The 26,846-nt window shown below is 39.1% G+C and overlaps 1 protein-coding gene across 4 annotated transcripts in view; it reads right to left on the bottom strand.

Moving 5' to 3' along the window:
• The window catches only part of plxna1b (plexin A1b), a 218,729-nt gene that overhangs the window by 62,547 nt on the left and 129,336 nt on the right, over positions 1-26,846 (bottom strand). For all 4 annotated transcript variants that reach the window (XM_032548434.1, XM_032548436.1, XM_032548435.1 and 1 more), the window contains exon 10: positions 13,465-13,665. In XM_032548434.1, the coding sequence (XP_032404325.1) occupies positions 13,465-13,665 (201 nt within the window). The remainder of the gene's footprint in view (positions 1-13,464; positions 13,666-26,846) is intronic.

Raw genomic sequence — 26,846 nt, 5'->3', positions numbered from 1 at the left:
TCTGCATGATCCTCTCCTGCTATCAATCTCGGCCTGACTTTCTCTCGTCTATCTCCATGCCCCCAAAACACCTGCAGTCAAACAAGGAAATATGAAGCAGATTTCTTTATCGCATATAACAAACATCTCAGGCGCAGTGCTATAAATACGCATCCCGCACGTGGGGCAGTTTCTGGAGAAGGTTGTTGGAAATTTCATCAAAGACTCATGTACAGGAACCATAAATGAAATATAGAAAGACATGCAAACACAGGAAGAGGAACCGCCACACCAACACCGCGTTCTGAACGTTAGTTATTATTTTTGTCCGGTCCAAACATAAGGATTTCTTCAGCATTCCCTCCCCCATCCATTCCTCCCAGTCCTCATCACCAAGAGACCACCCAGAGTGCCTGAGAGCAAGACGTTTTCTGCAAGGGGTGAAGAGAATAAAATAGTATGTTTGAGTGTGTGAGAGTGTTCAAGACAAAAGGACAGAAGAGAAAGTGGGGTAAGAAAGATACTCAGGGACACATCGCTGCTGTAGGTTTGGATAACGAAATGCAACAGACAAGTCAGAGTCGGAACTTTGCAGAATCAGCAGGTTTGCAAATCTAGAGACTGACATTTTTCATGTTTTTACTAGTAAAGTGAACTGGAAAGTAAAGCATCAAGTCATGGTCATGTCACTTATTCTAGATCAGATTAAGATCTTAACTTAAAACTTATGTTTGTAATGTTAAAAATGTGTAAAAGAAAAAATATTGAGGGGCAATACATTCACAAGTTTCTATGAAATGCAGAACATTTACAGACTGCATGTGGCACATGCTAAAGCTGATACAGGTGTTTGAGATTCATTAACTTTTACAGCAACCACCATCAGGTGTGTATCTCACATTCACACATTTGTCTTTCAAGAAGTAAGAGTCTAGTTGGAAACTAGGTGGCTACTAAAAGCAGAATATTAAAAATCTAATTAATCTTCATTAAAACAGACTCAAAGAGACAAGGAAAAGTTTGTAATTGGGACAAGACAAGCTGAGGTGTTTAACTCGAAAAAAGAAGGATGATGAATAACATCTTTGATTAATGTTGTAGTGAAGGATATATGTCAGCACATTTTCAGTGAACCCAGAAACACCAAACAGCAGGGCTGAGGGAATGGTTTCCCTCCGGTAATATAATGTCATATGTGTTCTATGGCTCTATGCTGAATCCATTTCTATATTTCAAAGTCATTACCTGTGTCTTTGTGCTGCTGTACCGTATCCCCTCAGGACAGATGACCTGTTGGAGGTGCCTTGACCTCCTGGACACCGTTCACTGTCACTGCCGCTTTTCTGCTGAGCAGTGAATGAGAACATGCCCTGCTTCCCCCTGAATCAGACAGCCAACTCCACTGGATAACCTAATAGATGACGGATGTAGGTGTTCCCCTTAACCCTGCTTTACAGCCAGACGAGTAGTCTCTTTCAAAATCTACACCACACACACCCCTATGTTGAAGGCATTCGCTGACAGCTGGGAACATCACTGTTTAGCCTTTACTCTCCGTTTTAGTCGGTGGTAAAGGTGTCTGTGTTCGTACATCCATCAACAAAGAGGTGAGGATTAGTGCGCAGAGTATGGAGAAATGAGGGTTTGTGGGGTCTTCATTCAAAAAGCATAAATAATTAGTAAGGGAGAAGGTGTGGCTGGGCATGTACATGCATATAATGGGTAACACAGGGTTGGGGATTGTTAGGTTATGATCTAGAGCTCATCTTCTGTCACTGAACCAAAAGCTTATTAAAGTTTTATAGTAAATCAGCACAGTGGCACAATGCATATTTAAGCGACAGCAGGAAAAACACAACTAAAAAAAAACCCCACACACTGTTTGCAAGACACAATACAGACTAACCACAAAATGTAAAAAATAAAGCATTATTCTTTATGTCAACCAATTATTATTTAAAAACATGATGAAAGAAAAAAATTTGTTTAAATAAAATGTATTAACAGAATATTCATATTAGTATAATTATATAATTTCTAGCTTCAGTTATTTGATAATTGAAGCTAGTTTATTGAATAAAAAAAAGACATTTTATTCAATAAATGTCTTCAGTTATTGAATAACTGAAGCTAGCATGATTCTAAAAAGCTAAATCTACAATTAGGACAGACGCAAAGAGAAAACCCTTCTGCCTTTCCAGACATGTCTCCATTCCCACTATTAAATAAGTGTGTATACAGACATTTTTTTCCCCTGAAATGTAACAAGTGTCTGATGCAGTGGTTCCCAAAGTAGCCGTTGGGAGCCTGACAAGGGGCGCGAATCAATAGTCATGGGATCTTTAGAGTTCCCTTTCGAAATCTCACTAAACATTTATATTCATATAAGTCTTTTATAATCTCACAATAGAATAAATACAACAAAATAAAAACAAAAAAATTGTTAATAGCGTTATTAAGTACAAACATATGGTTGTGTACTCCTCAGTGTTTAATATCAAACAACATTGAGAGCATGTTGTTGGTTTATCAAGCCACTACCAACATTTAAACAGGGTTTTTTGGGGGGTAAATTTATTGATACTTGCCAATTAACAGAAAATGTTTTCTTCAGAATGTTTGTAGAATTGCAATTACCCATCCTTTAATCTAACAGAGATGAGCTGTAGACAAAGTCAATGTTTGAATGTAGCTAGAGAGATCAGTGGGGCAATCAGTGACCCTGGAGAAATAAGTGTTATACGTGTGAGTTTATTTGTATCTAATGTGTTGTTGTCAGCATATTCCTGAGAGAGACTAACGAGAGACAGAACAAACAAACAAACGGAGAATGAATATGAGAACCAGCAGGAACTATGGTTGAAGGAAGCTAAAAGTATAACAACTGCTACTTTCTGAGGGTCACAGTCATATAATTAGTCATTCTGAAGCCGGACACCTAAAAATATCAAACTTGCCCCGGGCAAGTCTATACCGATGACAAGACAGGCTTTTCTCCATCTCTTGACAGTTTTCCAAAGGTGATGACAGGAAAGTCAGACCTGACCGAACACATCCTTCAATCAACTGCAGATCCTTCCAGCTATAAGATATCTCACAAAAGGACAGGCGATGAAACAAACAGAGGACACTGACGCAAAGTTGGTCCATCTGAAATAGCCTTTACCCGACTAGATTAGGTCCGACACATAGTGTCTGTCCAAGTCAAGATTTACACATCGCTATACTCATTTATGCACAACACATACACATGCAGTCAACTTCCAGGCAGATATGGCCTCCTAATCAAGGCTCAAGTGGTAATCCTTCTCACAGCTTAGGGAGTGTGAATGTGTGTACACTATGTGTGAGGTCAGGCAACTTGGAATCACTCCCTGCTCATAATAGGAGACTGTTAGCCAGTGCTAATCGCTAATGCTAACAGGATTGGAGCATGGCCGGACCCAGTTAGCCAGCTTATCTCTTGCACAGAGACCCATATACACACACACACACACGCCCACACACATGCACAGGCTTGGACTAATACTTTCTACACTAATAGAAAGAAACACAGAAAGAAGGGAGCGGGAGAAAAAAATGCTGGCTTGAGAGAAAAATAATGCTGTCATAGTCAATGTTTCTTATTTTTCAGCCAACACATTAAGCTAGTGTAAGCTACAAGACTTCTTACAGAGGGAAAAAATCTGATATGTGGTACTTTGCAGAAATGTCCATATTTTCAGTGTCACCCTTTTGCTTCTCTGTCAACTTTGTGCCATTCATCTGGCAGCCTTTCTCCCCTCACCAACTCGCCAGTAGGCTTAAATAAGCACATGTATTTAAAAAAAAACAGAGTTTTGTGGCATTCATTCATCAAAAGAACAGCACTTTAATAAAGTAGCCTTTACATATCAAGAGAAAGATAGCTACAGATGACAACTTATAGTTGGTAAAAAGTTTTTGCACATTTTTATGTTAAAATTTTAGACTTTTCCAGTCTTAAAACTCCAGAGTTCTCAATACATTTGCTCAATTTAAAAGAACAAATATGTTTTTGTGCCTCTAATGAGATATAAAAAGATGGATGGACAAACATGAATAACTGAAACTTGGAATAAAGTTTGGAAATAGAAAAATTTCTTCAAGCTTTTTCTTTAGTCCTACTTCTTTAGATCTCAAAAGTACCATCAACTTTTCATGGCTTCAATACTAGACGTTTCATGTACTCTACAGAAACACTGCTATCGAAGTGTCTCATTGACAGTGCCATTTGAGAAAAAGAGTTGATGCCATCTTCTGGCAGAAAACCATTCATATGGAGTGTGTCTTCCCCTCCCAAATGCAACCACATCTGCTCAAAAAGACAAAATAAATCGGGTAGCTCTGTTAGACCCTGAAGGCAAATTCTGTTCTTGCTAATCTCCTGATAATCATGAAGAAATTGAACTGGTAAAATCCAGAGCGTGTGTAGAGTAAAGGTTACAAATTGAATGGATGTGGGGGAGAGGTAGAAATGAAAAATGGATAATTAAAGTGGGGTGGAGGACGGGTGGAGCAGTTGGCATATGATGATAGCTGTGCAGCAATTAATTCTTATTTATCCTAGAAGGGAGCGTGGGCGTTCTGATCGTCACCTGGAGGAGAGACAGAAAGCTGAAGATAGGACGGACAAAGAAAGGAAGTCAGATGCTTAAAACAAATAAGGAGAGAAAGGTTTTTTTATGGTTTCACAAAATGATTTTTCCCTAAAACAATTTAAATCTACTCTTATCTGGACAAATAGACAAAAGATTCTACACTATTGTTGTTTATTTACCAAAGCTGAATCTAATATGTGCAAAAAAAACAATGTACTCTTTCAGCAGCCTGGTGCTACTAAATAAAATCATATGAATAATGGATCATTGGTCTGGTGAAGATGTGTGCTGATAAAATTCCAAAGCGGAAAGATATGAACAATCATCTTAAAGCAGTAACTGCTGCTTCTCGTCAATCTGGGGAACATTAGGGAACATTAAAAGGACATTTACAAATAATTTGAGGTCGTCATCATCATTTAGGGCAGGAATGGACAGGAGCTGTCCAGGAGTGGACAACCCAATAGATTCATCCTGAAGTTGGCCAGTAACATACTCAGAGATCAAGCATTTTGATTTGAAAGGAAGGAAAAAGACAAGCTGAGCAAGACAATGAAGGACTGTTAGATATCAAACTCAGTGGAATCAGTGGAAGATAAGCGCCCAGTGTAAATAAATGCATAAATAAAAAGCACCAACTTCAGCATTAAATGACTCAAAGGCTTTCTAACTGACATAGTAAAAAAAAATATGTTTTTGAATAAAGTACCAATTTTTTTTTTTAAAGGAAATACAAAAAAAAATTGCAACTGTAAAAACACTGCACTCCCCTGAAATCAAAATCTGATTAGTGTCATCTGAGCGATCACATGGCAGTCTTTAATTTACAGCAGCTCACAGTAGATTCCAGCCACTGCCCCCACATGTTGCACACACACACTTAAACACACAGGCAGTCTGCAGGCCAATTAAAACAGAGTCAGTGTGTGGTATGGCTGAAAGAGGTGGCAGGTCCACTGTTTATATCTCATTAAGCTGTGTAACGCCATGCCAGGCCAGACTTTACCATGCCCCACCGCACCTACCCTACACAGAGCAGCACCAAGGCCCTCATTAGCCTCTTTCCTGACACTTTTAACGGCGTGAATGTCTGAAAATATGTGCACGCTTTGATGTATTGAAAATAAAAAGGTTTACGGCCTCCGGTTATTGCAGTCGGTTAGTTATATTAACAAATCTCATAAAGTCATAGGAGTGAAGCTTGCGTCAGCACCCTGACTCATTTCTTTCACATACACACACACTGTCAGGATGTGTGACAGACTATCACTGGACTGTCCTCTCTCCCTGCAGACATGTTTGGCCCCTTCTCCAGACCTCGGTTTGCTCTCTGCATCCATTCATTTATCTGTTAGTCCATTTTTTTGGTTTGCCATTTTTCCTTCTCATTTCCCATTTGAAGTTATTTGTTCTCTCCTCTACAGCTGTACTTTTCTTTCACCTTTTCTCCTAATCTATTTTTCAGATTCTTTCTCAAATCGCTGCATCAGAACTTTCTTGCTTTTGTATTTTTCCACCTTTCCCATCTTTCCTTCACATTCCACAATTTTCTCCAAATCTGTTGCTTTTGTAGTTGGCCGTCTTGCTGTACGAGGGGGTGCGCGCGCGTGTGTGCGCTCTCAAACACACCCACACCCACACACACAATGGTGTTGATCTCCGCAGCCAGACTGCAATTCATCATCATTTTATCTCCCTTAATTGGATGCCATCAGGACCTCTAAAACATCACATCTCTTCTTCAACAAACAGCTGCTCTCTACGCACGCTGAGAAAACACACACAGACACACGTCTTATATCCAAACTAGATTTTCTCCTCCTGACCCCACGTCTGCTTTTTCCTCACTGGTGAAGAGCAGAGAGAAAAAAGGAGGGTGATGGAGTGGCCGACTGGTTTATCAGACGTTGAGGTAATGGTGTACGGCTTGAGCTGATATCATCTGTCCTCTCATTCCTGCCCTCCAGGGAGAAACAAGGAAAGAAGGTTAAAGAGGGAGGAAAAGGGAGGAGAGTGGAGACGTGCAACTGAAGTAAAAGCTAACAACACTTAGGGCCATAATGCTAAGAAAAGTAGAGTCTATAACAGTTTGAGCCATTTCGTTCAGTCTTAATGTTAAAGAGATCTCCAGATGATCTTCCCCAGACTCTTTGGTTCTGAAAGTACTGGATTTTTTCCATGTCATGTTTTCTACAAGAGATTTCCAGGTGTTCTATTGGGATTTTTCCTCAACAGAACACACAGTAGTGCATCAATGTGAAAGGTGAAAGGAAAATTAAACAATCTAAATTGCAAATTAAGAAGTGAGCATTTCAGTTCTGCCCCCTTTACCATGATACACCCAAACAAAACTAACAAACAGAAACATGATAGTGGCAGTATCATCCAACGGGAATGCTTCAGAAATAACTAAATGCCACTAAAAGCAATTCTACAGAAAAAAAACCCTCGGAGACTTAGTGTGAGTTAATGTAGGACAGCTAGACTAAACATAGTCACAGAAATGATTATAAAGTTCAGAACCAACCCTAACGGATACTCTCTTACAAAACCTGAAATTAGATAAGTGTAGTTATCCAATTAGCCTGACAGTAAAATACTTTGAACAATGGGTACAAGTTTGAGTTTCTAAATGTGTAAAACTGATAGTAAAAATGTTAACTAATGTTCTCTAGCAAACCTCTGAGGCACACACATTGAATTTAAAACTTAGGTGACTCCTATGTAGAGGCAAGATTTGCACAAAATGTTATTGAGGGCTATTAGAAGAGAATTCTCAACATTTTATTTGTAAAAATATTTTGAAAACTACATTTCCCTTTCCTTCCATCTCACAGTTCTTCACCTCATAAAACCCTGCAACATACCCTGAAATTTGTGGCTGTCTGAAAATAAAATTAGAAAAAATGTTAGGGCTGTGAATACTTTTACAAGGCTGTGCGTGTGGGCGTGTACAAGTGCTTGTTTACGCCGGTGACCCCTTTGGCAGTGCAACCGCAGCCTTCACAACCCCCAGCTCAGCATCCTATTGGCCCTTTCACCCGAAGCGCTGCCTCTGATTGGTCGACACACACCGGGAAGCTGTCTCTTCCAGGTCAGAAAAGCGGACAGCTCTGATGCAGACACCAGCTTGTTGTTTTGGTGGCTGCTGACCAGAGTTTATTTCCACCATAAGTTCTGGCTGATGGTTGTGAATTTGTCAGTATCAATGTGGGCTTTTTCTGGCAAAATGAAATAAGAAGGAAGCAAAGAGGACACGCTTTTCCTCCTCATCTCCTCCAAAATGATCAGAGCGCTTCTACAATTTATTTGCTAGTGGACGTTGGACAGCGAGTTATTTTATTAACTTTACCAGGGTATAAAAAATTTTACTTTTTGCAAAATTCCCAACTTCAAAAGCCAGATATGCAAACTGCTATGAATTATTACTTGTGCAATACAAACCCAATGAAGGCTCAACACAGCAAAATTTAGAGCTTTGAGCAGTTTTTATAACGTAGGAATCTTCAAAGTCTCAACACCTTAAATATGGCCTACTTGTTTTATGTGTGCTTGCGAAAGCAAGTCTTTTACAGTCCTGCCTTCTTTCTCCTCAGATCTATAATCCACTTGGTCTTTTTTTCCCGTTGGGATCAGCTGGTGTGTGCAGGAACTTAATACAAAAACACTGAATTCTCCCAAGAGCACATATGGATAGCCAATACCCAACATGGGTAATATAGAGCTGGAGTTGCACTATCATATATCCTGTGTACCACATATACAGTGGGTTATTGACAGTCTCCTCCTAGGGGATCCTCCATAAGAGTATTATGTTATCATAGTCACCGTAGAAACAGCAAAATATGGGAAACTAGTGTTTAAACCTGATCTGACTGTGGATGTTCTGAATATCCTGTGGTGAAGTTGTCTACTCTTGGATGGTGTGATATTGTATGAAAGAGAGGAGAAAGAGTTCTGGCCTCAGGAGAGACTTTGGAGAAGATTTTCTTCTCTCACATGCTCTCATCTCGATCCCCCGCTCCTTCCCTTATGTTCTTTTCGACATCTCTCTCCCTCTTCCACTTTCCTCCATTCATGTAACCTGAAATTGTCTATTAAGCTCCAATTTCCCTAGTCCATCTAACACCCTCTCATCTTCATTTTTTCTAGTCACTATCTCTCTCAGGCATTACATCTCTTTTTGTTCTTGCTCAATCAGTCTCTCTTTCCTCTGGTTCTCTGCTTTTTTTCCCTTTACAACATTTGTCCTCCTCATCTTCTTTTGTCTACTCCCGATCCCCAATTCTTTCAACATTTAGCTCTCAACACCAGGGGTTTAAGGGAATAGAAAAATGAAAGCATATGTCTTGTCAAAGTGAAACGTGTCCTGCACCGTGCAATTCAGTTGTTGTCAGCATGTGATTTTGACTGGTGAAGTAAATTACAGCTATCATTATTTTATACTTTTATTTTGAAATAATAAGGAAGTAGGTTTTAGCTGCCATGTTACACTGACAAAGTTTGCTAAAGTTTGCTAAGTTTGGCCTTAAAGGGGCAAGAAGCATCACCGGATGTTTGGCACTGGGTGTAAAACAAGGATTTTGTCCTAGATTGGAAAAAGTGCTGATGAAACAGCGCCTACCTCGATGTGGAGGTGTGTGTGGCAGAGGAAAATTGAACTGTCAACATTGAAATATGTTGAACTCTGATTTCTGTGCGCTGTGATGCGTACTTTTGTAGTCGACATAAACTGAATATAATTGATCCTTATTACACACAATGGAGCTGGTCAGTGTGAAAACAGAGTTTAGAGAAGATCAGCTGTACTGCACCAAGTTCAAATGAGGAAAAGGCAACATCACCATCGCTGAAGTGTTGCAGCTTTTAATATCCATTATCTCGTTCTTCCTTTGAATCTTGTCCTTTTTGTGTGTATTGCATTAAGGATGAACAGAAATCAATGCTATCGGTATAGTTTTCAGTTTAGTCCCACAGGAGTTCCTACAGACTCCCGTGGGAAGCTCAGCGCTCGTTTCTTTGGAAAACCACAGATTAAAGTTTTATTGTTGGACTAGCCAACACTACTCCATTACTAAAACGTGAAAGAAAACTCCACCACTTTTAGAGCAATTATCTGGTTGAATCTTTTGTACTTTATTGCCAGCACAAAAGTGTATTGACAATGAAAGTGTCTTGTCTGTTTTTCTACACAAACCACTAGCTAACTATTAACTGCTAACAATAGCGGGAGGCCAGAGGTGTTAAAAAAAAAAAAAACACCATTAATGACCTCAAGACAACGTAATTCAGCTTTCACATTTATGACAAGAAACAAAACACTGGTCTAACTCTTGTGAGTAGATTTTGACCACACCTATTGTGTGAACTAGCAACATACAGCTGTTGTTCAATACATTAGTCACACGCTTGGTTTGAGCTCTGAACACAATTTTCTCACCTGAGTCAAATATGGCAAAAATCTCACAGAACACCTAGCTGAAGCTCCTTGGTAATCCATTAACCCATATTCAAAATGGATGCTGCACATGGTGAAATAAGCTCCTTATTTGTTCTTCTTAAATTAACGTAGCAGGGCCCACTGTACTATGACTTCTGTTACTGAGCTCGTTCCTTTACTGTTTGCAACCATACAATGAAGAGAAATACATTATTATGGGCTAGTAATTGATCGCCGAGAAAACCAATTAGCAAATCCCACTAGTTTCCTGAACACCAACTAGAATGTTCTCCACTCTGGAAAGATGTTTGTCTCAGATCAAATCAAAAGCAGCACAAAGTTGGCATATCTTGTAGCGCTTCTAGTCATGCTGACTTAAAGGGTTATTTCACGGTTTCTTAATGAGTCTAAACATCATTTGATAATCTCTACCTCAGAACTTATACCCAAATCTGATAAACTGGATAATTTCACACTGAATAAAGCTTCTATAAAGCACAATTTGTGATTTATGAAAATCTATTTGTAAAAAAAAAAAAATATATATATATATATATATATATAGATTTCCACAAAATATTACCACAATCTTATTTTTATGAGCCCAATATTCTGCATCGTCCTCTCAGCTGTATGCATCACTGTATCCATAACTCAACACAACTCTCGTTTCTCTGCTTGTGCTCCTTTCTTCAGCTGTGTTAGTTTAACCCACGAGTTTTAGATAAACATTTGAGTCACTCAAACACAAAGACAAACCACTGGTTTAGCATCCCATTGACTAGCCATAAAGCAGTGTTGTTGCAGTGGTCTGAGGGAAGTGCAAATCCAAAGATGCATACAGGGCTATCATGGGAGACTCGCAGTAAGCCATGTTGAGAGATGCACATGTCAACGTGCCTACAGACAGTGATTAACCCCTCTCGCCATAGGTGTGTATGTGCGCGTGTGTGTATACAAACAGATGCAGCAATGTGTACACAGCATAGGAGATGAAGTCTATTTCCACCGCAGTCATGCATGATTCATAGACTCCGCGCTGAACGCTGTCACAGCATGAGCAAACAGAGAGGAGCCTGTGTGAAAACTAGAGATATGAAGGTCTATAAATGGATAAACTAATATTTAAGACCCTATTCTTGTGAAATATTGCTCCTCTGCTAAAATAAGATCCTCATCCTAATAATTCATGACACATAATTAAACTCATAAGCTCAAGTCTGCATGAATTATGCCTTAATAGCAAGTTCATGCAGCTGGCACCTTTTTCATCTCCTGAATCTAAATACGGGTGCATGAGGACTCTATGCATGTGCTACATGAATATGTGGTGTTGCAGTCAAGTTGCCGCAGCAAATTGCTAAACAAGGACCAAGTGTTGACAGCCTGAGGCTAATTACTGCTAGCATGTCTGGTTGGTGGACATCAAATAGAGATATTTAACTTTTGGCCAGAGCTGGACTTTGTTGCTTATTAACACCAGGCTTCCAGCTACAATAAAGAGTCAATAAACAGACATCTCTGTTGAGAGACAACCCTGTAGCAGGATAATTATCCCTGCCTTCCCTGTCAAGTGTGTGCCAACACCTGTAGACTATCCGTCGATATGGACAGAATACTGTCACAGTGGCTAGTCGTCAAGATCTACGGCTAAGTACGGACCGCTGCTCAAATATGTAAATGACAAAACCTCAGAGTATTATCAAGTGAAAGAGCTCCACAACGAAAAAATGACATCTAAGTGGTTCTAATTTATCAGATCCACTATTCTCTGTTGCAGTGACACCTCATGATCCTGCATGAAAAACTAAATTAAAAGCATTATCTATCATCTCTTTTCCAAAAATAGAAAACACTCTGGTGAAGAGTGCAGGTGAACATGTGCGGAAGATTGAGCGCTGAAACCAGGGAGCAGCAGGAAGGCAGAGAGAAAAAGATGAACTCTGCAGGAGGACGGAGGAAAATAGAGGGAGAGGTATAGAGTGGAGGTGTAAACATGATCAATCCGCTCCAAACTAGGTTCAGAGAGAGACTTCCTCTGCACATTTTCAGCCTCAATGAAGCGCAACGCTAGCTACCTCTTATCTGTCATGCTATTTTGAAGCCACACATGCGCGTGCAAAAACAGCCATATTCCAACATCAAACAGCCATGGACCTACCTGCAAATCCTCTGCACATGTACAAACAAAACGGGTTCTTACTAGACAGTGTGCAGAAAAAAAAGCCCTATGTGGGAGCACTAAATCCAGTTAATATGCACCACTTCCTGTTAAAGTCATGAGCACATACAGAGCCTTGCAGTGGTGTTTATACCCCTGGAACTTTGTCACGTTTTGTCATGTCAGCATCACAACCATCAATGTGCTTTCACTGGGATTGTGTGATAGACCAACACAAAGTACACAGAGCAGGATGTAAAGGGGAAAGATTTTTAAAATTTACTTGCAAGTAAAATCTGTCAAATTTGAAGTGGATTAAAGGATCAGGGTGATGCGAAGGACTTTGCTTTCTGCCACACATGGCATTTTGTATGTCATCCATAAATTGGGTGACTTGTGAAAGCAACTGGTTGAACTGGTGTTTATTGAGAAATATCAAAGTAAAGTGGCCGACAACAAATGCATGAAACACTTTTTTTGATTTTTATTTGCCAAGGAAATTCACTTGAGAATGAACTACTTCATCTTGGTCTGTTACATCAACTAAATATGTTTTTTGTTGCCATGTAACCTTATGAACACTTTTGCCAGCGTCGTAAAACCAAGCTATGAACATCCACTCCTCAGCCTTACTCACGCTTGATCAATATTTTAAATCACGTTCTAGGAAATCCAATGTAATCACTTATGATTTGGACTAATAAAAAGACCGGGAAAATCCTCATTATGTATACATGCATCTTAATCATAAGTTTAGTACTTGACAACAATATTTATTTGCCAACTAGCGGTTCAATGCAACGTATAAGAATGGGGTCATATATCTAGACTGTCAGCAAGCCAGTATGCAATGAGTGCATAGTGATTCATCATGATGGTGAGCACATTTATGTCCAGAATGGTCATTAGCTGTTGGAGGCAATTATTTAACCTTGACCAAGTCAATGCCTTCTATGGGATCATGATTTAGTTACCCAGCTGTATTGATTATAACAAAGTAATGAGAATGCTTTCTGTTTGAACCTAATACACCACATCATTTGCACTGCAGTTCATTAAATAGTGCAGTTTTTTTTTTTTACTTTAGCTTTGTATGTTAAAATATGATCTGGCATTCTTATGTTTTACACTTTAGATTTTTCTCTGAAATGTTGAATAAAGAACATGCCACCTCCTGTGTTCTCCAACACTACTGTGCAAAAAAAACGCATTTCCTTAATTCACAATTTACCCAGAATTCCCATAATCTTTCCGATGTTGCTCACCTCGGTTTTCTGGCACTGGATGGAGGTGCTGTTGAAGCGCAGCGCAGGAACACTTTTGGTCAGACCCTGGATGTCGAAGACGCACTCATAGTTCCTCTGTGCAGACTGTGGCTGGGGAAGGTTCCTGGCTGCCAAGGTGATCGGCTTGGTGACTCCCGCTGGCATGTAAATCTGGGTTGATGGCAGAATCTGGGGGCAATCCTGGAAATCATATGAATAAAGAGATACTTACATTTTACTTCTAAAAGAAACAACAAAGAAAGGTAACAAAGTAGCAAGAAAATATGCAATAAAATCAAATTTGTTGCCACAAAAACTTCTAATATCTGTGATGCAGTAGCAACATATGCCTTGCAAAAATCACACTCTTAAATGGAATTGTTTTGTGAAGATCTTAAGGTTTGTTTTTTTTAGATAATTAGTGAACAGACAGCATCATAAAGATGGAGGAACAGCAGACTGGTCAGAGTTAAAGTTGTGGGGATGATGAAAGCTTGGAGGAGCCTTATAACCAATGGTTAGGTTATAAATAGTGGGGAAAAACGTGATGGTTTGAGGGATATGAACACTTTGCAATGCAATGTAAGGTCAAACTCCCTCTGGCCTTACAACAGGTTGAAACTCATGCTGTATGGCTTTATACAAGATATAAAGGGTATTTGTTTTACCCATTAAGAATTTGTGCTGGTGTTACGGCAATGAAGTACCATCATGTGTGAAATAAAATAACAAGCTCTATAATTGTTGCACATTTTCGAGCATATGCGTGCAAGCTTAGGATTCTGGGAAGATCCAAAACCCTTGTTATGATCATCTGGAAACCACCCATCAACTGCAGGAGCAGGGTGTGTGTTTGAGCATATACCCTTGTACAGATGTGTTAGAGACAAACAGCTCCCTCCATGTGCAATTGGATTAATTAAGCATGTTTGGGACAAGAATAAGACGGGGCAAAACGCTCGGAGCATAAACTTTCCGAGAAGTGAATTTGTGCATGTGCTGGAAGAAATTAAGTCATTACAGTGACCATGTTGCAATTTGGCAGAGGGACACACATCTCATCAACACGGAATGGAAGGAAGAGAAAGACCACAAGGGTGTGGGTGATACAATTTCAACAAAATGAGTTAAAGATCCCAGCCTGTACGTTGTCATACATATCACAAAATTTACAACATGGAGACAAATGACTTGCATGATAGGAGATATGCAGAGCCAGGAAATTCACATTCAGCCGTTCATATAGGAAGAAGGGCCCTGAAACAATGCATTTGGTTTCAGATAGATTATTCCCCCTAAACTACTGAAGTATCTATTTTAAAAACAAGTCCCAGCTGCACTAGGTAACACACTCTTATTAGAACTTTAAAAAAAAGGATCTTTGACCAGATCCTCGTTTAATATTCACTGCAGATACATCAGCTCACACTCGCTCACCTCTCTCTTTAAGCACATATCTGACTCCTGGTCTGTAAAATTTCCCTTTACCCTTTTTCCAGCTGTAGCAGCTGTACATTAGAAGCTTCAGTGCGTCCCCGGGGCCCGAACACAATGCCGGAGTTTGTTCATTAGCCTGCTTAGCCCTGGCTTGGTGTTTCGGATCACACACAAACACGAGCCCTCCCTCCCCAACACATAATGAGGGAGGGGAATACTACAGGAGGAAGACGAAGCAAAGTACAGAGGACCAGACGTATAATCAACTAGGAGGGAGGCGGGGTGAGCAGAGGAAGAGAGCAGCAGGAAAATGGATGGTTAAGAAGGAAGGAGGAAAATAGGGAGTGGAGGAGGGAGGAGAGGGTGAGGAAATGAAAGGAAAGAAATGTGAGATGGTAGTTTAATTGGAGGGAGAAAAAAATGAAACAGAGATGTTAATATCAGCAAGTGAACAACTTAAAAAAGGACCATAATCAAATGGATGTTGAGAAGAAAAAAAAGTACAATAAAATTATATTTTAAAATAAAAAAAAGGCAAAGTGGGACGTCCGTATCCCCTACATCTTTTTAATCTATTTATCCATCCATTCATCTCCAGCCACATCGTGTACAGAGTCCCCGACAATGTCCTACTTAATTAACTGCCTGGAGTCTCAGACAGCTCTAGAAAATTGATGGAAGGGACCAGAGATGGAGGGAGAGGCAGGAGACTGCGACAGAAGAGGAAACAGAGATTGATTTGCACTTGTGGCTTTTGAAGTCGAGTCACAGAGAAGTACTGTAAGCTCAAGTCAAAAGCGGCAGACTTGCATCACCCTGGGTGGAGGAGGGTGGGGGGGGGGGGGGGGAGGTTTGAACACCCTGCTGCTATGTCAAGAAAGCCTCTGAATTGCAAGCTAGCACTGCCTGTAGCATAAGCTGATGCTAACTGATGTTTTATTCATCCGTCTATCGGCTTTGTGTCAGCTCCGCGGTCTACTTTTTGCTTCTTGGCCAGTTATATTTCCTTATAGTATCTTTTCAATTGAATCACTTCTCACTTCTAATGCATACACAAAACTAAAATGTCAAATAAAAATTACAAAAGGAAACTCTTTATTTTATATAATACATATACTGAAAAAATTTTTAATAGAAAATGCTCAAATGAGTTACTTTGTATTTATAGTCTCCTTTTAGACCTATGAAATTAATAAAATATGACATTATGACCCCTGATGAAACCACCATCAAAGTTATTTATTGGAGTGATATTTTCTTTACAGTAGACTGAGGAGATTTTTTGACATTGCTTTTATCAAAGCAGATATGAAGCTTTCTCATGGCAGGCACAAACTGCTAAACTGTTTATGAAACCTCCTGGGTGGACCACACAGTTTCAAACCAAAAAAGTCAGGAACAAATCAACCAAACGGAGACATGTTATCTGGATTGCCATTGCTTCCCCATCTGACAATCAATCTGGTAGAGAGGGGGTTTGATTTTGAGGTGGTTTTTATGGTTTAGGCTTGGTCCCTTAGTTCTAGCCAAATGAACTCTCTTTGCATCCAACATCAGTGCCTGACCTTGCAAATGCCATCCTGACAAAATTACTAAATAAACACTAATAAACCTTGTGCAGAGAGAGTTGGAGTTACAGCTATATAAAGTGGGTCAACTCAGTGCAAAGCTTATGTAATAGTAACAATAAAATAAGAGATAATGTGCATGTAAAGTCAGGCTTCTCAATATTTACAGCATTACATTCATTTATACAGAACATTTAACTAGCATTTAAGTATGCTACTTCATCATTGCCCCTGTTTCTGCAATGCTGCATTTGAAACAAAGAGGATTTAAAGGGGAACATGAGGCAAAAGAAAGCAAAAAAGGAGGATACTGAGGGAGAGAGGTGAACAGAACACCATTGTGCAGGGAGAAACAATTTCATCAGTCTTTGTGACAGGTGCCAAAACAGTTCAAAGCCTGCATTAGGGCTACAGAGCACAGAATACACTGAAACAATATTTTACCGAAGGGAATACTTTAAAGCTAGAGGAGAGTTTTTCTTCTTTTTTATTTCCTTCCTTTTCCCGACTTCTCAGTTTTCAATTCATCTGTGAAGACGGATGCTTTGGTTTGCTTTGCCAGATGTGACACAGCATCTGGCGGATATAGGAATGACCAACAGGAAGGAAGAGCATGTGTATTTTTAAAATTATTTTTTTTTTGAGTGTGCGACTCCAACCATGTGGGCTTACTGCCAGACACAGTGTGTGTAATAAATGCCTCAGGAGCACTTAAAGGTATTATACTGAGTCAAAAGTCTCACAGAAGATCAATAAAAAAGCAAATTGCAATTTAAGCTTTTCTTGACAAACAGATTCTCCAGACCATGAACTGTTTACACAGACCAGCAGCTCGCTTCATAAGGGTCACTTCATCTTGCTCCACTGTAACAGGTAACAGGCGCTTTTAGTGAAGCTGTGTGTGTATCTAGGATGTGCAGGAGATGCGTGAAAGAATGCATGACACAGATGGTTTTGTCTTCAAGAGAATGCGGCACAAAAACATCTGCTCAGTTTTGGATTCTCATCACTGTCTTTGCATTCAAACATCTTCATAAACTTAACTGTCAACACATGCAAAAGCCAAAATAGAAAACCAGCATTTTGCACAAGCAACTAAAAATTCAACGGTAGCTTTAAAATTCATTTACTAATCACAAAAACACTAAACAGTATGTATGTGTACCTGGATGTGTGCAGAAGTGTGTTTGTGATGGCTGATATCCAAGTAGCCAGAGGGGTCTCTTAGCTCTGCATATGTGCTCTACCTCCAAGGCTGCTTGAGGCTACTGCTACAATTTCCATGTTCTAATGGCGTGTATAAATATGTAGATTATGAAGAGAAAATGTAAACATTCCTTCAGATCCCCCTGATTTCTTATTTTCTGCTAAAAAGCTAAGTTGTTGAATGAAGCTGCAACTTAAATAAATTTATTATGAGTTCATATTGGGCCCAAACTCAATGTTCCCTCCTGAAGGTGATGGGTCGGGAATGACGATTGGATGGGAGAGGAGGTAAGAAAATCCCAGATACAAACAGTTGAAATTAGCATTATCTGTAGGTTAGCTGGGAGCTATCATTATGAGCAACTATGACATCAGATGCACATCATGAAGTACACCTCTGTTATTTTCCATCAAACAACCAACTATGGCAGACAGCCAATTCAGAGGGAAGCCAGTGATCCTTCTCAAATCAAACCTTTGCAGAAGTATTATTAATAATAATAATAATAATAATAATAATGCATTTAATTTGTTAATGCCTTTCAAAACACTCAAGATTGCCATGTCTGTCAAAGCAATGCAAGATTCCAGCAATATTTTCTGCCTCAGTTTGCCTCAAGAAGTTCAATGAGGGTAATTGATGAGCGTTCATTGACAAGATGCCCCACGGTGATCCAGATGTTTATTTTATTTCCTTTTAGAGACAAGACAAGAAGTCAAGTCATGGAGTATTTGATAGCTTTGCGAACTTATCTTCCAGATACAGTTTACCTGGTACGCATTTATTTCGTTACTTACAAATCCAGAATTTTGCCTCTAAATGTTTCCCAAATTTTCCTTCTCGGAAAGGTGAGACATTTTGCATCCTAAGATGTATTTTTTTAAATCACTGGGTTCCCATCTGTTTTTCAATTCGAAATTCCATACTTTTTCAGACTGAACTGTACAGTATATTAGGACATACACAAGGATGAACACCTATCTGCTGCTATTTTTTTTGCTTATACTCTAAATGTCTTAAAGATTAGACTTCATTTGGTCCAAACCCTGATGAAACTCTGTTAATGAAACTTATTGCTTTCGAAGGTTGCTGACCCTAAAAAAAAATCTGTCATATCTGAGGTGGGAGTAAACATTTAAGGCATTCAGAAATGGTTTTTATCAACTCATTCTGGGAATTTTAAATACTTGTCAAAAAGTTAAAATGTGGAAAACATTGAATGTTTCTATATTCAATCAGATCTAGGAAAACAGTCAAATCAAATTCCAGAGTTTTCAGGACTGCTTAGAAACCGTGTGTTTATAAATGCCCGGATACCATATTAGATTAGATGCCACCATGAATCTTCTTACAGGAGATCAGCTGTCACTCCACATTAAGGCAGGTTTAATACATTTCCCTTTCGTCAATGTGCTCAGATGTGTACTATTCCTTTTCCACTATTACACTTTCTAAATAAAGGCAGACATTAATAAACCAATGTTTGTTGGAAAGAGGTAATCTCTACATTGCAGGTGGGCCAAACACCTTTTAACATCCGCCAAGAGCAGATAATGAGACAGTCAGCGGGAAGATGTGTCAGTGTGTGTGTCAGTAGGGGTGTGTATGTATGTGTGTGTTCATGCAGATATGTAGAAAGGTGAGAGATTAAAATCAAGACATTAGGTGGTGATGGGTTTGGAGGTGGATTGGGACACAAGTGTGGGAGTAAGAGGGGGATAAAAGCAGAAAGCAAATGTGGGATGCTTTATTAATAAATAAATTGAATAAAAGAGCTAAAAGTGTTCTGAAGGTTTGGCATAGCCTGACAAGGTATAAATTAATAAAGTTCCAAAAACACTGCGCATTCGTAATGAGGCAGATGTCTGGTCGTTGCTTTTTCTTTTTTTTAAAAGAGCCCCTCATCTCTCCAATTCACACACACACACACACCCACACACCCCTCCATCCATAATTAATTAGCTGCTTCTGTGATGTGCAGACTATAGATCAGGGATGAGAAAAAATAACATGCTAAATAATGAAGTAAAGCGATATGGGGAGCCTGGGGGAGAGATGAGATGGCAGCGATGGTCACAGAGGAGCAAAGGGGACACAATGGTACAAATAAGGGGATCATTGTGTGTGTGTGTGTGGGGTGCGTGTGTGTGTGTATGTGTGTCACAAAGAGCTCACAATACAGGTACATAAAGAATGCCGAACACATCCTACTGTCTGTAGACGTCGTCTTTTAGGTTCTCTGATAAAGATTTTACACAAGTTATAGCATATAGGCTGCTACAGCCAAAACATAAGGTGTTATTTTTATTCTATATAACAAGGAGGGCCGTACATAATGGGGCTGATACGAAAGGGTATCAGCCCAAGGGCTGATATAAAAAAACAAAAAATTGCTCTGTAATAAAAGTGGCACGATTAAATACATAATTCAGCTATTCAAATTCTAATTTAACTTAATGGTTCTAAAAATTAGGTGGCAAAAAACAAGATCTAGCAAAATTCAGAATCCATGAAGATTTATGCACCAAAGCAGTGCTAGTGACAACTATAAAATATGCAGGTTTAGATGCATCCACAAAGATTTACTATTAATTATGTTGGGTATTTTGTTCTTCACAGTGAAAAAAAGTACAATAACTGTTTTACAAAGTCAAATAAAGACTGGCAGGACTGTGCTAAATCTTGCTATTAATATAAACAATTTTAGGTATTTAAATTATCTAATTGACAAATTACCAGAAAGATAACTGACAGTTCTGTTTAGGAGTTTTTATAAATTCATCACAGAAAAAACACTATTTTTCTTTTGCAAACCAGGTTGATAAAGCATACAATAATGATTTTAAAAACGCAAAGTGTTCAAACTTTTGTCTGCACAAGTTTCAATTTATTGATTAGTTTTACGTTTGGGATCTTTATCCTGTTGCAACACATAATTGTGTCCACTTTGTAACCTATTGATTTTAGGCATTCCAGCCATTTTGTGGAAACAAAGTGTGACGAAGACATTCGGCATAATATCATCACATTTGACAGTTTTTCTCGTCAAATTGCTCAAACCCATGTCTCATCTGACCATAAAGTCTTTCTGCAGATGGAGTGCGACTTGGGTATCCAATTATTTGTTATTTTTTTGTTTTGATCCAACAATTTTTCTAGGATTAGCCTGACTAGAGCCCACAACAAATAATGTCCATGTCAATTATGATGAAAACTTCTGAGCAGAACTATGAAATGGCTATAAAAAAATAATAAGACTGCTTATAATATAAAAATTTTTTGGTCAAAGCTTTTTAACCATATCATAGATGAAATAAATCATGAGAGAAAGGCAAGTAGCTTTTTTTAATCGTCTACACTCCGTGTGCTTAAGACTCTACAAAGTCATCTATTAGTTAAATTAGCATCATAACAGCTATTTATAGATATACAGAAGAAAAAACAACACGGTGGTAAAATTAGCTAAAGGTACATTAGTATGGAAGCTGTACATTGCATATTTTACACAGAAGCAGGGTAAAAACACGTGTGTACATGTAAAGGCGGCTCATTAGGACGCAAAAGCCAGAAATATGTTTTGTGACCGAATACTTACTGCAGGGGATGAAAGGAGCGATAGAGTGAGGAACAAGTTAATAAGGCGGCAACATGTAGAACAGTGCAGGAGCAAAAGGATGCAGAGGAAGAAAGGGGACTTTGAAGCTTGAAAGGGACTGTGAGATTGTCTGCCCACAACCATCTTTCTGAGCAGACTGGTGATGCAGAAAGAGAGGATGAGAGAGAAATATGGTGAACTCTGAGTGCAGATGAATGAAGGAATGCATGACTTGAGTACCTATTATTCAGTTTTGATTGTTTGTGCTATTAACACCTTCCAGACCTGGAGCTTGCCTGAATCTAGCATACATCTACTCTCTTTACTCCATGTGCCCACAAACTGCTTCAAACTCTGGCCTTTGATACATCAACTGTAGAAACATACATTTCTGATTTCATCTCGTAATCCCTTATCTTTGATTTACAAGCAAGCCGGCAACCGTACACAGTTTATCCCCTTGACACACATGATGCCGTGCGCTATAAGACAATAAAAATAAAACAGGAACGTGGGATTTTTTTCTTCTTCTTTTTGACGGAGCTCTTCATTTTTCCTCCTTATGGATTTTCATAGTGTAGAGGGGGAAGGGTGCGGGTGCCTGGCACCCCGTTTCATTCTAACCCAGATATGTCAGCAGCAATCAAACTCTGTGCTTTTCAGCTTTTCAAAGACGAGCTTTGATTTCAGAGGTAGATATGCTCTTCTATCTGCTGCCCATGGCTCTTCTCTACAGACGGCACAACACTTCAGAAAGTCTGGAGTGAAACCAGAATTTCACCGCTAAGAGATAGCTGGATTTCACGTAAATAATAAACATTAATGCTTTTATACCCAGTTATTACTACAGTGATTAGTTACTATTAAACTCAGATTTATAAGATTACTGATGTTTTTAAGATAAATAGAATAAAGCATTAATCTATTTACAGGCATAAATTATTTCTGAAGTCAAGGCATCCATCTACCTCCTTTGCTGCTTCAGACACTTAACCAAAAACGTTCATTCAGATCCATATTGGTTCCAGTGCATACATACAGCAGGTTTCTAGCCACCTCTAATAACCGTCTTTATCTACAATAGAGCCAACTTGGAACCACCTGATTAGGTCACTGTAAATGTGTCAGATTAAATTTTTCAATTTAAAAAAAACAAAACAACTTTTTTAAAGTAATACATTTCAAAACTTACACCTTGTGTGGGTGATGTTAAATTAAACGACAGGAAGATGAGAGACAGCAAACTATTGTTACTCCACAGCAAACTTTTTAGTGATGCTCATCTCTGTGCTGTTACATTCTTTCCCCTTAATAGGCAGGTCAAACAAAACTAAGAAATCTACATGTGAGAGTCAACATATTTTTATTAGATTGAGGTTCTACTTGATCTTACTCTAAGTCCTGACAAAAATGCTTCCTTCCTTTGATTCAGCTTTTAATTAGACAAAGTAACAGTTTGATATTGCAGCATACAGAAACAGTTTTAATATAGAAACTTTTTCACACAGATCGGGTAGAGATCTTACTCTGATTTCAGCTTCTGCTATTTTTGTGATTCAGTTTCAGCTTTTGGCGTTCTGTGTGCTTCTACTGAGTTTTTAAGCTTTTTACGATCATTCTAATACTTTTTAAAGTGTCCCTGCTTCAGTTCAGCATCCTCAGCAGATCACCTGACCAGTTCAGCTTGAAGCATGTGGTTACAGTCCAAGTTTGCCATCTTGGATTTTCCTAGGGAGCACTGAAGTGTTGTAAAATGGAGGCTGAAATAAGAATCAGTGAGGGCTACTTTCTGAAAACAGCATGGTGAAAAGCAAGACATGACAAACTCACTTAGCTGGTCTTGTGAGATTGTCCACTGGCTCTCCATCTCAGCAGGCGTTTGCTGTTTCTCAATCACAGTCTTTGCTTCTGTGATCTGCCTGCACTTTGGAGTTTGTTTTTCCTTTAGCCCATTCTGCTGAATTATTTTCTAACTACCCTGCTCTTTCTCTCAGTGACTTGGCAGTTATTTCTTCCCATCCCTGACACACAGGCAGTCTGATGGTAAAAATGCAATATTCATCTGTGTTCACCATTAGGCTGGCTGGCTGTGAGGGCTGTGGAAATGAAGATTTAAAGCGGCCTGAATAATTAAACCACTGGGAACTGTGACAAACACAGACACAAACCAGCATGCACACAAACACTGACGTGTCCATGTGCACAGCCTGCAGCAACGGCCTGTGTGTCCATCAGTGACATCTTTGCTACAAATTAGATGTTCATTAAACCTTTGCTGATGCCGGATTCAATGGTGCAGTCAGTGTGTTGGCATGACTGGGGTGAAACATGCTGCACTAATGGGGCTTGGATTATATATGGAGAAGAGAATAACCCAGCAGCAGTGCTGCACACCAGACTGAACTGAAGTTTTAATGTCTAATCAAAGCACTTTAACTGATTTAGCCAAGAAAGTGGCCTTCACATCTGCATGAAGTCAATATATTATGCATGCTGAGGTTGCTAAATCTCAGCCTCTTCCATAAATATCAATCTGCTGTCCTTGTCTACTAAGCAAAGTTTTTTGATGATCAGAGTCTTGCCACGGTGTCCCAGACGAGGCAAACCACGTTCTCACTGGAAACATTTTCCAGAACATTTTCTTTCCCCGAAAAAGCTAACATTTATCTTAGTCTTACATTTTCTCCAGTCACAGGTTAGTATTTAAGCTACCATTACAGCAGCAGGTTACGCTGTTTAAAGAATCAGACATGCATCCATCTGCAAAAGTATTGTTGGTTTTGCAATATTGGGCTAAGCTAAGTTAGTTTCCCATACAGAGTTTGGATTTTACTTTTGTATGAGGGTTAAAGAGGCTATTTAAATTATTTAAATGTCTATGGAAAATAATGGTTAAATATCCTTCTATACAATTAAGGTATAGAAATATACAGAAAAATCTAAGGGGTACACACCACTTCATTTCTACAATGTTAACAAATGGCCACATTTCTATATCTGTTCTCCAAGACCTCGCACTTTCATTCACTTAATTCATTGCTGATTTTTGACAAAACAGAACTTTTTACAGGTTTGCCCAAAACACCTGCAACAATCCCATACAGGTGGAAATGTGATTTATGCATCAGAAACATGTCTGAAGTTTTCTGTTCCCAAAAATTTGCAAAGTTTCCAGGGTTGAAATGGTTCAAAAAGATAAAGCGTCACATGAGCAAACTGAACCCAAGGTTCAGTTTAAGTCACGGTTTAAATTAGAGCTGTCTGGCAAAGAAGGCAAGAAGTTACTTCATCCTGTTGCCTCCACTTTCTTTTATGCTGTTGTCTTCTCTCTCTTGCTCTCTGATCTCCAACTTTAGAGCATTTGAAAAAAAAAAAAAGAAAATTGCATTTCTCTCAGTTTTATCTGTAGCTTGTCATGGTCTGGGTTTTTTTTATTTGCCTTTCTGATGTCACCGTTGCTACTTTACAGTGTTTTTCTCCACTGTTTTGTGACATCTGCTCCTAATTAAAGCATTTTATACAAATCTTTTGGTTTGCTCCTAGTATAATATGTACTTAACTGGAAGGAGTTTATTGTTTAGGCAAACTGTATGTGGGATAATTCATCATACCTCCAGTGATTTTCTTATTTATTTGTGGCCTCTTTACAACACAGCTGGTTATTTTAAATGCAGCACATGCAAGTAATGGGTGGAGACAAGTGGTTTTGTTACAATTTAAGAGAAGCACATTTAAAAGATTTATGTTTAATAGACAAATAAAAATCAAGGAAATGGGGATGAACATTAAGTTGGGACGAATAGAAGAAAATAAGTGAAAAAAAATACAAGTGATGCACCCAGAAACCATCTGTTGACCAAATCAAACTATTTTCAGCTCAACAGCTGAAAAAGAAAAGGTGAAAAGTGAGTGAAGACAAATATCAACGGGTACAGACATCTGAAAGAAAAAGAGGAAAGAGAAAATGGGAAAGTGAATTTCATTCGAGTACCCACACACTCCTGCCTCCCCCTCACCCCTGTGCCCCCTGCAGCCCTGCACTGCTGGTTGTGCTTTGTACTGATAAGAACCAGTGACAGTCACACAAACACACACTGAAAGAGTACAGTCAAACACATACGAATATCCGCACTCAAAGAAGGGCCCCTCAAGCAGCCTTGGCCTGCAGTCTGTGAGACGGTCTCTTTCTATAAAGAATGTGTGTGAGTGTGTTCTGCTCAGTGTCTGAGTACCAGCCAGGGTAAACACAGTGTGCCAGAATGTCACGGTTCGGGGCCTTCACACCTCCGTAACAAATAACCCAGTCAGCCGTGGATTGTGTGCGCCGGTGAAAGGCAGCGAGAGTCGGAAACACTGACCGTGTGTTTCTGTGACTGTTTGGAGAAAGAGGAGGTAGGCTGCATGCGATAAGTGTAATCACATGGCTAACAGTGTGCGAGAGGAAGACGGTGCGTGAGAAAATGAGCCAGTGCACTGCAACGCTTTGTTCAGACTGCAGTCTATATGGAGCCTCTCTTGTTAATGTAGTGTCAAGGGACAGAGTGTGGATGAGGCTGTTGGAAAAACCACAGAGATGATTTATATTGCACTCTTATCTGTACAAACTCTCTGCAGTCAACAGGTTCTTTGAGGATTTAAAAAAACCATATATCAAAATTGGAAATACACTGAATTTCTTCCCAAGAGTAACCATGGAGCCCAAAGAAGTGATAAACTGGGTCTAATTTTTGAAGTTCTTCTGCTCCTCTGAGTTTCTTCTGGTTGTTTTCCAAAAGCCTAGAGCCAAGGCTTAATAAAGTTGTTAGATTCATTTTTTTTGTGGCTGTTTTACTGGTGTAGGCAAAAAAACAAAAAAGCAGAAATAAAAAAGAACACATTGTTGTGTGACAAATAAAATAGAGCTTAAAACAAGCTATCCAAATAGATTAGGCCATATGTAAAGAAAAGAGTAAAAAAACCTACAAACTCCTCGTGCTTTGTGGTAAAATCTGCCATTTGGTAGCAGAGATAACTTGCAATGAGTCTTCTACATCCCTGTGGATGAACTTGGCTTTTTATTGGCCCAATTAAAGTCATGTCAAAGCACCTCAATAAGATTTAAGTCTGGCCTTTCATTAGACCACTCCAAAACCTTAATTTATATGCATATATATTTATTACTATTTTAAGGTAGACTTGCTGGTGTGCTTTAGGTCATTGTCTTGCTGTGTAACCCAGATGAACTAGTGATTGGCCAGACCTTCTCCTTTAGGATTTTCTGCAGAATTCATGGATCATCAATAACAGCATGGCCCTGAAGCAGCAAAACATCTCCAGTCCTTCAAACCACTACCAACATGTTCTACTGTACATATGTTGTAGTTTTCTGTTGTCAGTCTACAGAATATTTACCAAAAGGTTTTGGAGGCAAGAGCGAGACAGGGCAAGTGTGTTTTGGAAAAACTCAAAGAACAAAAATAAGTTACCTGGCATCTAAAAGTCCTCAGATATGGCTTTTTCTGCATACCTGAGGTGTTTTTTAGTTTGTTCACGCTCTGACTGAACTGGGCAGATGGGTACCAAAGAGTTATTAGAT

Source organism: Xiphophorus hellerii, chromosome 20 (genome assembly GCF_003331165.1).
Source record: "Xiphophorus hellerii strain 12219 chromosome 20, Xiphophorus_hellerii-4.1, whole genome shotgun sequence".
Classification (NCBI taxonomy): Eukaryota; Metazoa; Chordata; class Actinopteri; order Cyprinodontiformes; family Poeciliidae; genus Xiphophorus; species Xiphophorus hellerii.
Note: the sequence above shows the minus strand (reverse complement) of the source record. Positions and strands in the feature narration are given on the sequence as shown.